At 37.6% G+C, this 12,956-nt stretch overlaps 1 protein-coding gene across 1 annotated transcript; it reads right to left on the bottom strand.

The window, feature by feature from the left end:
* Window positions 1-1,062: 1,062 nt before the first annotated feature.
* LOC109087125 lies at window positions 1,063-5,072 on the bottom strand. The gene is made up of 8 exons (XM_042766972.1): window positions 5,018-5,072; window positions 4,007-4,339; window positions 3,190-3,240; window positions 2,883-2,927; window positions 2,529-2,582; window positions 2,298-2,330; window positions 1,598-1,686; window positions 1,063-1,509 (listed from the first exon to the last, which is right to left on the bottom strand). The coding sequence occupies exons 1-7, from the start codon at window positions 5,070-5,072 to the stop codon at window positions 1,625-1,627; spliced, it is 633 nt and encodes a 210-aa protein (XP_042622906.1). The 3' UTR covers window positions 1,063-1,509; window positions 1,598-1,624.
* Window positions 5,073-12,956: the final 7,884 nt, after the last annotated feature.

The following is a 12,956-nucleotide window of genomic DNA, read 5'->3' as shown; positions in this document are numbered from 1 at the left end:
TTTAAATGAGCCTTTGCCCAAAGGAAAACGCCTGCGCTTCTGGATCATGTTTAGACATGGCTTCTTTTTTGACCTTTAGAGTTTTAGCCGGCAACGGTGAATGGCACGGTGGATTGTGTTCACCGACAATGTTTTCCGTAAGTATTCCTGAGCCCATGTTGTGATTTCCATTACAGTAGCATTCCTGTATGTGATGCAGTGCCATCTAAGGGCCTGAAGATCACAGGCATCCAGTATGGTTTTCCGGCCTTGAGCGTTACGCACAGAGATTCTTCCAGATTTTCTGAATCTTTGGATGATATTATGCACTGTAGATGATGATAACTTCAAACTCTTTGCAATTTTTCTCTGAGAAACTCCTTTCTGATATTGCTCCACTATTTTTCGCCGCAGCATTGGGGGAATTGGTGATCCTCTGCCCATCTTGACTTCTGAGAGACTGCTACTCTGAAAGGCTCTTTTTATACCCAATCATGTCGCCAATTGACCTAATAAGTTGCAAATTGGTCCTCCAGCTGTTCCTTATATGTACATGAAACTTTTCCGGCCTCTAATTGCTACCTGTCCCAACTTTTTTGGAATGTGTAGCTCTCATGAAATCCAAAATGAGCCAATATTTGGCATGACATTTCAAAATGTCTCACTTTCAACATTTGAAAAGTTATCTATATTCTATTGTGAATAAAATATAAGTTTATGAGATTTGTAAATTATTCCATTCCTTTTTTACTCACAATTTGTACAGTGTCCCAACTTTTTTGGAATCGGTTTGTAGTTCAAAAGACTCACAAACTCAGAACTTACAACTTTGAATCAGTCTGACTCCCCAAACCAAAGCAGCTTTTGGTTCAACACGATTCACTTTCTGAACTCAAGTACCACATCCATGCATCCTTTTCTTCAGTAAAAGCAATTAGGCTGCTCTTACCTGCTGTGCCACCAAGAAAGCCAAATTTATATTCTCTCTTCATGTATACACACACCTCACACACATCTTTGTTCAGGTTTATCTTCTTTTTTTTTGCATACCATAGTGAATAGGTTAATGATTTTATACACACAGCTGGACACAGTGGTGCCTTTATCAGGTACACTTTTGCTTCTTAATGCAAAAATCTAATCCGATAATTATATGGAAGCAACTGCATAAAAGCATGCAGACAAAAGCAAGCAGTTCAGATGGTCATTGATCTTAAAGTAAAAAAAACAAAAAAAAAAACAGACAAAACCAGTAGGACACTATGATCATTTTCTGAAACTGTTGCAGTTCAACTGTCAACTTTGTTGTTACAATTCATCTGTATGTTCAAAGCAATGTGTGTTACAATAGTTGAATAAAGAAGTATATACATATAGACTAAATTAGATTTAAGATTTAATACTTTAGCGAAAGGAAAAGAAAGTAAACAGGTCATCCATGTTTTGAGGGGCAGACAGAGGAGGTTAAAAGAGCTGATGTTTCTATCTGGCAGGAGGTGTAGTTCAGCTCTGTGAGAACATCAGCAGAACCTGCAGAGATACAGACTTTATTATCATATGTTTCTATATCATGGAGTTTATCAGTTTATGTACAACTAAACCTGTACATTGTGATTACTGGTAGAGCGGCACAGACAGATGAATCCTATGAGTCCAGACAGAAATAAACCAATAACTGTGAAAACAGCACTACTGAAAGCCATGAGCCTGTCAAAAGAAAATACATTTTTTAATTATTTTATTTTATAATTATATATTTAATGACATTAAATTTATAATTAAAAAAATATTTTTAATTATAATTATTTAAGCCATGTTCATATTGCAATAAGGGAATGAATATGCATAATTGTACTAAATCAGATCAATTATGTTCAGATTTTTTAAATTATCATACAGTGCTGTGAAAAAGTCTTTGCCCCATCCTGATTTCTTTTGTTTTAGGCCATATCCCTTGCAAAATTGTTTCAGAAATGAAAAAAAAAATTAATAAAAAATAAAAAATACATAACACAAAGGAAACCTAAGTAAACATTTAGTGCTGTGAAGTTATCAGAAGTATTTGGTTGCAGTTGTTGCTGGTAAGTACATCAATAAAATAAAAACTGTATGTGTTGCCTTTGTTGTATTTCAACATCTAAAACTATTTAACATAAAATATGCACAAAAAGAGAAAAATAAAGGTGGGGGGCAAATACATTTTCACAGCACTGTACCATATATTTAATATATGATCACGAAACAAGACCATTTCAAGGTTTGTGTTAGATTTTACAAATATTCAGAATAGCAGTTTATGTAGCGTGTGAATGAACAACCTTCAGAGTGAGTGTGAACAGTGTGAGGAACAGCTGCAACAGAAAAGATCTCAGATTAAATCAGATTAGAGTAAAAACTGAACTACTGCATAATGATTACAGACATCAGTGTTTCTGTCTAGATTATATCACTGTTAAGTAATATTTAATTTCTTAAAAATGTCTTATAATAATTTTTATTTAAAATCGAACAGATTTAATGTCTCGTAAGCAAAGTAAAAATATTCTTACATGTTTCTGTCTCTCTGGTGGAATCAGGCAGAGTAGAGGCTGCTGTGAAAACAGCTGATAGAATCAACAGTGTGTCAGAGTCAGATGTGATACAACAGACATTAAACTATACAGATACAGTATGGAGTAAACCAGTTTCCACAGACAATGATCAATTATACAGTTTACCTGTCCTTACATGACTCTATTTAGATGCTAATGCTTTGAATGAACAGGTACAGTCACATAAAAAAGCTGTGAAATAAACATATACAGATACAACTCAATTTGAAGCAGTTTGAGCAAATAAATGAGCAAAATGCCTCTGTGTGCTTGTCAAGTATGTGTTTCATTTTAAATATGATATTCACTCACACGTTTTTGTGGCAGTTGTCAAAGTTTCATCGGTAGAGGTTGAAGCTGCAAAGAGATTTCAATAATGTCACAAGCTGCATTTAGTTTGGAAATAAAAATTTAGCAGTTATTAATACAGTATAAATTGTGTAATACAATATTAAAATATCAGAAAACTGAAAACTGAGCTGTAAAGAATCATATAAGGTGATAAACATATTTAAAAAATCATCCACCTAGCATTGGTTTAGACAACTCATTCAAAATAAACAGCACATTAATATTCAAAAAATCCTCTACAGGAATATTGAGATGTATGGTTACTCACTTGTTTTTGTGGCAGTTGTCAAAGTTTTACCAGCAGAGGTCACCGTTGAGACTATCACACAAGGGACAAATACAAGTAGATGTATAATCATTTGTTTTTGAGAAAAAGGATCAAGTTTTGCTGCTGTAAATATATCAGTTATTTCAACATATGTATATATAAAAAACTTACTCTTGACTGTTACTGTCACTGGATCAGAATGAGCAGATGGTTTTTGAACTTCTGACAAAGTCACAGTGTAGAAGCAGCTTATTCTCACAAATGAACTCTGACCTCCAGACCAAACACTGATCTGAGATCCAGTGAGTGAGAGCTGACATGATGAGCTCTCTTTTGAGTTACGTTCTCTTCCATTTATGTTGAAGAAACACTTCTCCATCTTCAGATCTTCAGTATTCTCACAGCTCAGCTCAAATGTGTCTGTTTCCAGAATAACTGAAGCAGACGCTCTCAACTTGGCCTGAGGAAGATCTAATGAAGAAATAAATTATATGTTCAGAGAGATCTCAGAACAGAAGCTCTTCGGAAAGCTGCAAAAATCTTTACTTGCTGTCATTTTTAGTCATTTTCTAGTGTGATTTCGGAGGGAAAACAACTGCACAAACATTCGTATTGGCAATCGTTATCATTCAATTGATTTCATATTAGTTTGTGTTTTGAAGATAATGACTTGACTTTTTATTGACGAATCTCCCACAAATTACTTTATAATAGCCGACTGGCCTACATAATAAATCATACTGGCTACAGAAATATATAGGTGTCTCTAATCATTGTGCTCTTTTAATAAAAACTGATACCAGTGGTAACAACTCACCTCTGAGTGAAGTGATTGTGTCTCTGACGGTGATTGTGTCTCTGAAGGTGTATGTGTCACTGTGTGGTGATCTGATCTCAGGTTCAGTCTTGCGTGAATAAACACAGATCAGTTGTCTGCTGTTCACTGATCGTGTGAAGAGTTCACTACAATTTACATAAAACATACAAAGATTCTTTCCAGACTGACTCCACAGAGAGACACGTTGATACAGAAGAACATCATCCTCAGTGTAGAGACTACAGATGAAATCAGTTCTGACTGAAAGTGGTATTTCACACGATATGAAGAGCTGGTCGTCACTAACAGTGATGAAGGGTTTCAGAAGTGAATCTGTTTAAAGACAAATGATTCAGTTATCAAAAACAGCAGTAACAGTTTCTAAGACAGAAGAATAGCATTGAAATATCTCACCAAGAAACCGTCACTGTGGCTGGGAGGAGATTTGAGATTGGATTTAGATGATGGTTTATTGATGCCTTGTTCATTTACTGAGTAGTAACAGTTAATGTAGATTGATTCAGGTGATTTTACACCTGCCCATCTGAGCACTTCAGCACCAGTGAGCTCGAGCTCACATGATGATCTGACTTTTATGTTCTTCTCTTCTCTGTTTATGGTGAAATAACACTGACTCACTCTAACATCTGCTGGAGTCTCACAGTTGATCTTCACTGAGCTGGACCCAATCAAATGATATGCATGTATTGACATTAACAAAAATATTAATCCTATTTTTATCATATTCTGATTATGTAAAGCTCAAGTAGAGTAATTAACATGATGATTCTCTTACTACGTTAAGCTAATATTTCAGATTTTATCAGCTGGTTACATATAGGAAAAATTCAATAGCAACATTAATTTCAGGCAGGTTGTATTCATGTGTTTGTATATTCATATTAAAACTTCACACTTTAACAATCAGACATGCTGAGATATTTTGGACAACAACACTTTTTTCCACGACAAATGTGGACATACAGTATTTAAGAAGCATAAATCACTTACTGTAGGACTGAACCTCCATAAGGAGCTGAAAAGCAATAAAGACGAACAACTCCATTGCAGCAAGAGTGAGAAAAGAGACTAAATTAAACTCACACAATAAGAGTATTATTACAGTAGACCACAGGAAATTGTTTAATACATAGTGCAGTTTGTTTAAGTGGATGAAAGTGTACTTATAGACCGCACTTTCAACCGTGTGCACTGTGAAATATAGGGCATATGTAACATCTTTTGTAACCACAGGTTAAATTTGAAAAGGCATATTAGCACACATGATATCTCTGCCATATAAAGATAGAAAATGTAAAGCGTGAGAGTTGAATGCCTTCATGCAGTTTTAAAACCTTCATTTAAAGAACTGTACCAGTAATGATCTTATAAGAAAGACAAAGGACAAGGGGTATAAAAACACAAAAAAAATAAAAAACAAAAAAAACAAAAAAACAATTCAATTATATATTTTATTAAATATAAAAGGTATTAATTCAAATAATTATCAGCTCTACAGTCAGTGGTCAGTTCATGAGATACAAGAGCTGCATGCAAAAATCTAATCAGCTGGACAGTAGACAAAAAAATAATACAGACAAAATGAGTAGAAAACTATGATTTTTTTTTTGAAGATTTGCATATTTATTTAATATTTTGGCTAATTTAAAGGTGCTTTTAGCTACATGTAATACATACAGTATACCAAAATAAAATTAATTTTCCCCTAAAATCTAAATGTGGTAAAAAGCCCCACAGATTCTGTCGGCCTGCTGATCAGTATATGAATTCAGCAGCTATATACTGAACAAATGCTATCTTTCTGTACATATAATTTTTTCTCTTTAGCAATAGAGGTGCAACAAGTGAAAAAAGTAAACAGGTCATCCATGTTTTGAGGAGCACACAGAGGGAGTTAAAAGAGATGTTGTTTCCATCTGTCAGGAGGTGTAGTTATTAGTTATTATTATGTAGTTATTAGTTATTAGTTATTATTAGCTCTGTTTGTGTATGCTGGCTTGACTACCTGTTGTGTGCCGTGTTTATTGTTGTAACCTTGCTGCTGTGCTCAGTTGTTTCATGTTTGCAATAGTTTGCTTATAGAGTTATGGTAGACTTTATTGTTGTTGATGTATTTATTTCTTTGTTGGTTTGATAGAGAATTTTGTTGTTGCTGTTAGGAGTTTGTTGGATGTTTGTTTGTGGTTTTAGTGTTTGCCCACCCCTAGAGTTGTGTTTTTTCTTGTTGTGGTGTTGTTGATGGTGTTCATAGGATTGATTTTTTGTTCGTTTTTGTTTTAGATTTATCATAGTAGGGATGATAATAATACTAAACTTCATAACTCATTGATGATATATGTCAACATTTTGACTTTTTAATAGTTAATGTCTTTGGGTTTGGGTTATTTTTTTATTTTTTTTGTGTCACTGTGTGGTGATCTGATCTCAGGTTCAGTCTTGAGTGAATAAACACGATCAGCTGTCTGCTGTTCACTGCATCGTGTGAAGAGTTCACTACGACCTTACATATCACATTATACAAAGTTGCTCTCCAGACCAATCACCTTTGAGTCTAACGTCTGTTAGAGCCCCCTACAGATGAAATCAGCTCTGATTCATATGCTAATGATGAGCTTGGACATTCATCATCACTAACCCCAAAAATTGTGTTAAATGAGGAATAATTTTGAACTGAATGTAAACATGGACCATGTAACACCAATGTCGTTTAAAGTAGTTTACAAGTTTAAACCCTTCCAAAACTCACTTCTTTGGCCAGCATCCATTATAAAACACTCGGCACACATGATTTGAAAATAAATATTAAAATTATGCACATATGAAATGAATGTTAAGCAAATGTGTTAGTATTCCGTTCATTATGAACAGTTATGTGTGTTTGGTGTGTGACAGTGTTCACATACACCTCATTTTCCTCTGTATTTCCCTGTTTCTGTTTTTCATTGATCAAAACATCTGAAATGCAGTTGCAGGAACCATTTAAACCAGTTCATATCACTTTTAAAGAACATTTGCTAACCTGGCCTCCCCCCCAATGTTTCTGAAATAAGACTTTAATGTATTTTAAACTTTGGACACAGAATCATCTCTTTTCTAAGACTCATTAACTGTGCAACAGTGTTGTGATGAATGTAATATTTGTCAACTTCCGCTCTACGTTACTTCACTGTGTTTGGGCAGCCAAGTTTCTCAACACTTGTACGTGAACATGTAAATGGTAGCTTTTGTACCTAGGACAGGAAGTTTCGCCTGTGGTGAAACCACAGTGTGTTTTTGATAGTAACCTACTATAAAAAAAACTCTTGTGAATAGAAAATAAAGACCAGTTTGATTCCTCAGAATATCTGACAAGAAAACACTTCCTTACCTGAGGGCTGGTATATTAAATTTACGACGTATTTCTGGTTTGTGGCTGTCCTCCTGATGTGACTCTGGGTGTTTGAGGCCGTTTAAAGAACAGCATGATGAAGAGAGGTCAAACAGAGTCAATAGAAAACCATCTAAAACCAGGACCAATGTGAAATTGCTTCACTTAATTAAAGTTTCAACAATGTGTGTGTATATGCAACATGTTTTTTAATTCCACATCAGTTACACAACTACAAAGATATTGAACGCATATGTCTTGGTACAAAACATGCCATGCACAGTGATTGGACTCGAGTCATTAGAAAATTAGATGTGAAGTTATAGATGGCTGCAGGGATGCATGATGGTATTTTTGTAGGCAAAAACCCAGAAAGGAGGTAGCATTTTAGCACTGTCCTGATGGGTTTATGAATGGGTTTTTTTTTTGGTTAAAAGTCTTATATAATGTCTGTGCTTAACACAAGCTCAAGATATTTTCACATTTTAGTCTAAAATAAAATAAGCCCTTGTGAGCCTTTCGGTAGCTAAAGTTTTAGTTGTCTTTTAAAAAAGTTGTTGCTAACAAGTGGCTAAATGGTACGGAGCCCCTAAAGGTTCATTGTGGTGGAAAAAAATCAGAGTGAGTGAAAAAATTTGGGGTGGGAGGAAAAAATATATTTTTAATTTTTTTGCTTCTCTCGCAAAACTTTTGCATTCCCTCGCAAGAACTTTGCGTTCCCGCGCACAAAAACTTTTGCGTTCTCTCGCAAAGATATCTTGCGTTCCCTCGCCAAACTTTTGCGTTCTCTCGCACAAAATCTATTTGCGTCCTTCCTCGTCTACTCAACAGTTCGCGTTCCCCTCGCTCCCACACTTGCGGCTCGCTTACCCCAGCTGTTTGTTTCCTTGTGATCGCAACACCTGACTTTCGTTGCTAGTTCTCGTCTCCGTCTCCAACTTGAGATCGGATTATCGGTAGGTTTGTTTTTTGACGGACGAATATCGCGCAGCTCTTTACCTTGCCATGCTCGGTTTTGGGTTCATTATCTTTATATTTCCTCAACTCGCTAATGTAAAACCACTGGCTTTGGATGGCGTGGGTATTTCCGGAGCCTCTGACTGGCTGGGTCAGCACCCTGCGCCATCACCGGTTTTACCGTTTATTTTCCCCTGTTCTTTCCGATTTACGGGAGCATTAGGTATATTATTGTTGTTAGGGATTTTCGATGACTTTTAGGTTTTTTGTGCGATTTATTAGAGTCGGCCTTCTCTTAGGTCTTATTTTCTTCGGGATCTTTGGTTATATTTTTTTGTTCGCTCTTCTTCTTTGTTTCTTTTTCTTGGATTTGTTTGTGTTGGGAGCTGCTTGTTTGTTACAGCTTTTTTATCTGTTCCACGAGTATGGGGCTGCTACGCGGTCTTTTGGGCTTCATATTTTATTATTAAGTTTTTGTTGTGAATGTTCGCGCGGTTCCCGCCTCATTCTTCTCACGTGACGTTTGTTACACACGGCTTGACTAAATTCAGTAAAGGATTACACATCCTATATTATTAAAGTAGGGAAGACAAGCAGAATAGCCCAGAATATGAAACGTACCTGGTAAACTTCGCACTTAAGCGTTAGGATAGCCTCATAGAAAGAAAGAGTTTTCTTTAAATTGGGACTCAACGTTCAAAATAGGCTACAGGCAGACTTTGCCCGATAGTTTTAAGACATGGTTTTGGGACATTCTAAAAACTTCTTATGTGGGATGTTTGTAGCTACGGATAACAGTGGCATTGGAGGCCCAACGTGAACGGTAAGGCCTAACTAAAAATACTATTAATAGCTATAAAAATTGTAATATTAATAACCTTATTACTAGCTTATCACGTTAAAGCAAAAATAGCCATAATACAAACGTTTCTTATCACTCCATTTAAAATACCGTTCAGGATATAGAAAGATCCTTAAGGGAAGCTGGACAAAGGGACAGTAGCTCTAGTATGGCTTAAAACCAAATATGGTAAACAGTTTATATAATAACTATAAGCCTATTATGCACAGGAAAGCAGACAAGCCCAGAATAGCTAGAAACAAGCCAAAACCTAATGTAGAGCGAAACTGGGCTCCACGTACAGCCTCTCTTCAGCACAAATCCAATTGTTTCCCTATTCGCAATGTATTGAAGGAAACAATCCACTCAAATGAACAAAAATGTTGCGCCTGCAGTGTGGCCGGGGCTACTGGCTCACGATACGGCCCAGACCTATAATACAGATTATTAAATTGATTGTATAACGTTATATCTGTATTGGCGGTTCTTTATTTTAATAAAGGAACAGGCCGCACTTGCAAGAACATATGCGCATGAGGCGTTAGCGCGATCAAATCGCTGAAACACAACACTTACTCCGTCAATTAGGCTAGCTACAGTAGGGCATAATGCGATTTTGGAATCCTTTTTGAAGATTCAATAATATAAAAGCGATTCGAAATGTTCTTACAGCGAACACTGTTACGTTTTCCTTTTTTATTTCTTAGCTCTGGAACCTCTCCGATTTGACTTGCCCCTTTTTCCTGCATCTCCAGGAATATTGGCATATGTGCACATGATTTTCATATGGCCTAACCGTCCAACACCAATCCCTGGCTCCTCTTAAGTGTACCTTTTTAAATTTTAAAAGGAAGTACATTTTTTAAACAACTATTCATATTGTTCTAATATGGTATGTTTACAACAAAAGTGAATAGTTCCAAAATGAAGCCCCGGGCCCACTCCAGGCGGCACATTTTTGTTCCTCTGATGTTTTTCTTCCCATCCATGGCGCATATGGACACCTTTGGATTTGTGATGAACGACTCTTTTTCCCTTCCTCGCCGCTGGAAAGAAGAGTCCCCGGGCGCACGCATGAGGCGTGGCACTTCCCCTTCCTTTCTGCGAACCCTTCACCCACCCTTTCTATACCAGTACCTACAGCGACCCCCCGCTAGCCGCCCTTACGGGACGCCTGTCCGCACACCAACCAGACCCAACACCAAATGTAGAAGTCAGAGCTGGTCCTCTATCGTTCAACACTGTCATCAGTCCCTCCTTCAGTTCCCCCCCCCTGCCCGCTGTCTGGGACCTCTCCCCCTTCCGTCTACGGGGCCAATGGGCATCAGGTGCTCTCACACTTGGCTCCCCGTCGCTACCGTTCCCACGTTGCTTCTCACTATTTTCTATCGTGTTTTACAATTAGGTATCTTTTTGCCAGTATTTTTTTCCACTTACTTGTGGTACCTACGCAGCCTTTGCTGATTCTATTTCCACTCTAGTCCATATGTTCCAACTCTATGAACCGCGCCCCCCCCCCCCCCCCCTTGTAGGAGCTGTATCAAACCCTTAACAAGCTTGTAACGTAAACATGAAGTGTTTGTCCGACCCTAGCGGGTTTTGCGCGAGGCCCGCAAACCGTTTTCGCGCCGGCGCCCGCAACTCCTTCCGGCGCCGCGACGCACAGGTTTTGCCCCGGGGACCGCCCATAAACTTGCGCGAAGAACGCCCCACGTTTGCGAGGTGCACGCCACTCTCTTGGCGTCGCCCGCACCCGTTTTGCGCGGCCGCCACGTTCCTCCCTCCACGCTTGGCACTGCCCACTACTCCCTTCCTCAATATTAGTTTTGTTGTGTATTGGCCTGTGTGATATCCCATCCTCTCTTTTACCACATCTCTTTTTTGTGCTTCGCCGCCTTCCCCCTCAAAATTTGCTTCACCTCTGCGGTGCCCCCGTTCCCCCCTGCCCTTTTTTTCATGGGGTGGTTTCCCGGCTACACCTGGTGCTACACACGATGTGTGGTGGGGGACACCTCCTCCCTCTGTTTAAATATTGGTAAACTCATCTACTCAATAATAAGGCTTCGCTGCCTCATTATGTTTGTTTATCATGCTCTTGCGAATACTCTTGTCTTGATAAAGGCACAGATGTTTTTGAATAAGTTTTGGGGGTTGTTTAAGTAATTTATTCACCAGCTGATTTGTGATTATCATCGCACCCTTATTATTTAGCCTATGTTTAGCTTTTTACTTCCGGTGAGTATATAGGCTTCAAATATAGCCTATGTTTAGCTTTTTACTTCCGGTGATTTTTGAAGATTATTATGATGAAGATTCATACATATTTGTTGGTCACATAGCTTAGTTTCTTTAACAATACAAATAATAATAATAATAATAAAATAAATTGAAAAAAAATATTGTTTTATTGTCAAGGGAATCAGAGAAATGCTGACTTCTGGATTGGCCTGCAAAATACACCTACACGAAGAAGGGAAAAGATCTTTGTATGACTTCTGAAGACTCAGAATATGGAGCTTAATTTTCTTGCACTACTTTTATGAGACGTTTATGGTAAATTCTTCTTTTAAATTTGGTGTGAACCTGTCCTTAAGGAGAAGATGTGGCTAATAATACTGATCTTCTGAAGGCTTGAAGGGGGAAATGGCTGTGAGAAGTTGTGGTAGCTAAACGATATTTCTAGGTATCAGCTGGTAACATCTGTTAGCTACTGTTCTTTTTAATTTATCTGAGATCATTTCTTGAGAATGATGTTCTCTTACCTAAAGATATGGGCTGAGATGTGGCTGGTACAGAAGTGATCAGAGAATATGCCTCTGCAGGTCTAGAACAACCCTAATAACAATCAATAGTTAAGGTCAAGTTCCTTTCAGCCATTCTTATTATAAATATATTTAGTACTTTATGATTTTAAAGATTTTAAATGCACAGAGACTCACTATAGGCTACCAGTTCTTTGATTGGGCTCATATGATTTTATTGATCTAATTTTAATGCTGAGAATCAAATATTGATCTTTATGACATCTTTTCATGCATGTATATATTAGATAAGAATCTAAACATCTATGCATACAGCACCTGGACTACACAAATATGTTTTGCTAAAAAGAAAAAAGAAAAAAATCACAGACTGAATTAAATGCATGAAAAAAAAAATCTTAGTTTTTTTTTACCTAGAAAAAATAAACTGGATTATATTCCTGCACATCACTTTGGTGCTGTCACAGTCATGGACTTCTGTTCCTTTGTGTTATCCCTATTTGGTCATGTTCCGTTCCTAGTTTAGTTAATTGATTACTCCCCACCTGTTCCCGTTCTTCTCATTACTTTCCTTGTGTTTAAATACCCTGTCTGTTTAGTTCCAGTTTGTCCGCTATTGATGTTTGATGTTTGAGTATTTGGATTTGTGTTTGTGTTTTGGACGTGCCCTTTTTTTATTTAATAATTATTAAAATAACTATATTGATATCTCCTTCGTCGTATGCTTTTCTTTGCACACCAACACGTGTGACAGAATAGCCGACGTAAAAGTAAGTGTGACGAGTGGGGCGGGGCCGAGAGCCGCGGGGATCGGAGCGAGGCCGGTGGAGTGATTTGGGAAATGAGCGACACCTGCTCCACTCACCGGTCTCGAGTCCCACGGAGGAGATTGGAAGGATGCAAAAGAGAAGCGACGACAGTGAAGGACGAGAGAGGACCAGGCCTGGATTTTATTTTCTGTTTTGGTTTTGTTTGTGCTCGGCAGTCGTCCGTGAGGGGCTG

Source organism: Cyprinus carpio, chromosome A11, assembly GCF_018340385.1.
Source record: "Cyprinus carpio isolate SPL01 chromosome A11, ASM1834038v1, whole genome shotgun sequence".
Classification (NCBI taxonomy): Eukaryota; Metazoa; Chordata; class Actinopteri; order Cypriniformes; family Cyprinidae; genus Cyprinus; species Cyprinus carpio.
Note: the sequence above shows the minus strand (reverse complement) of the source record. Positions and strands in the feature narration are given on the sequence as shown.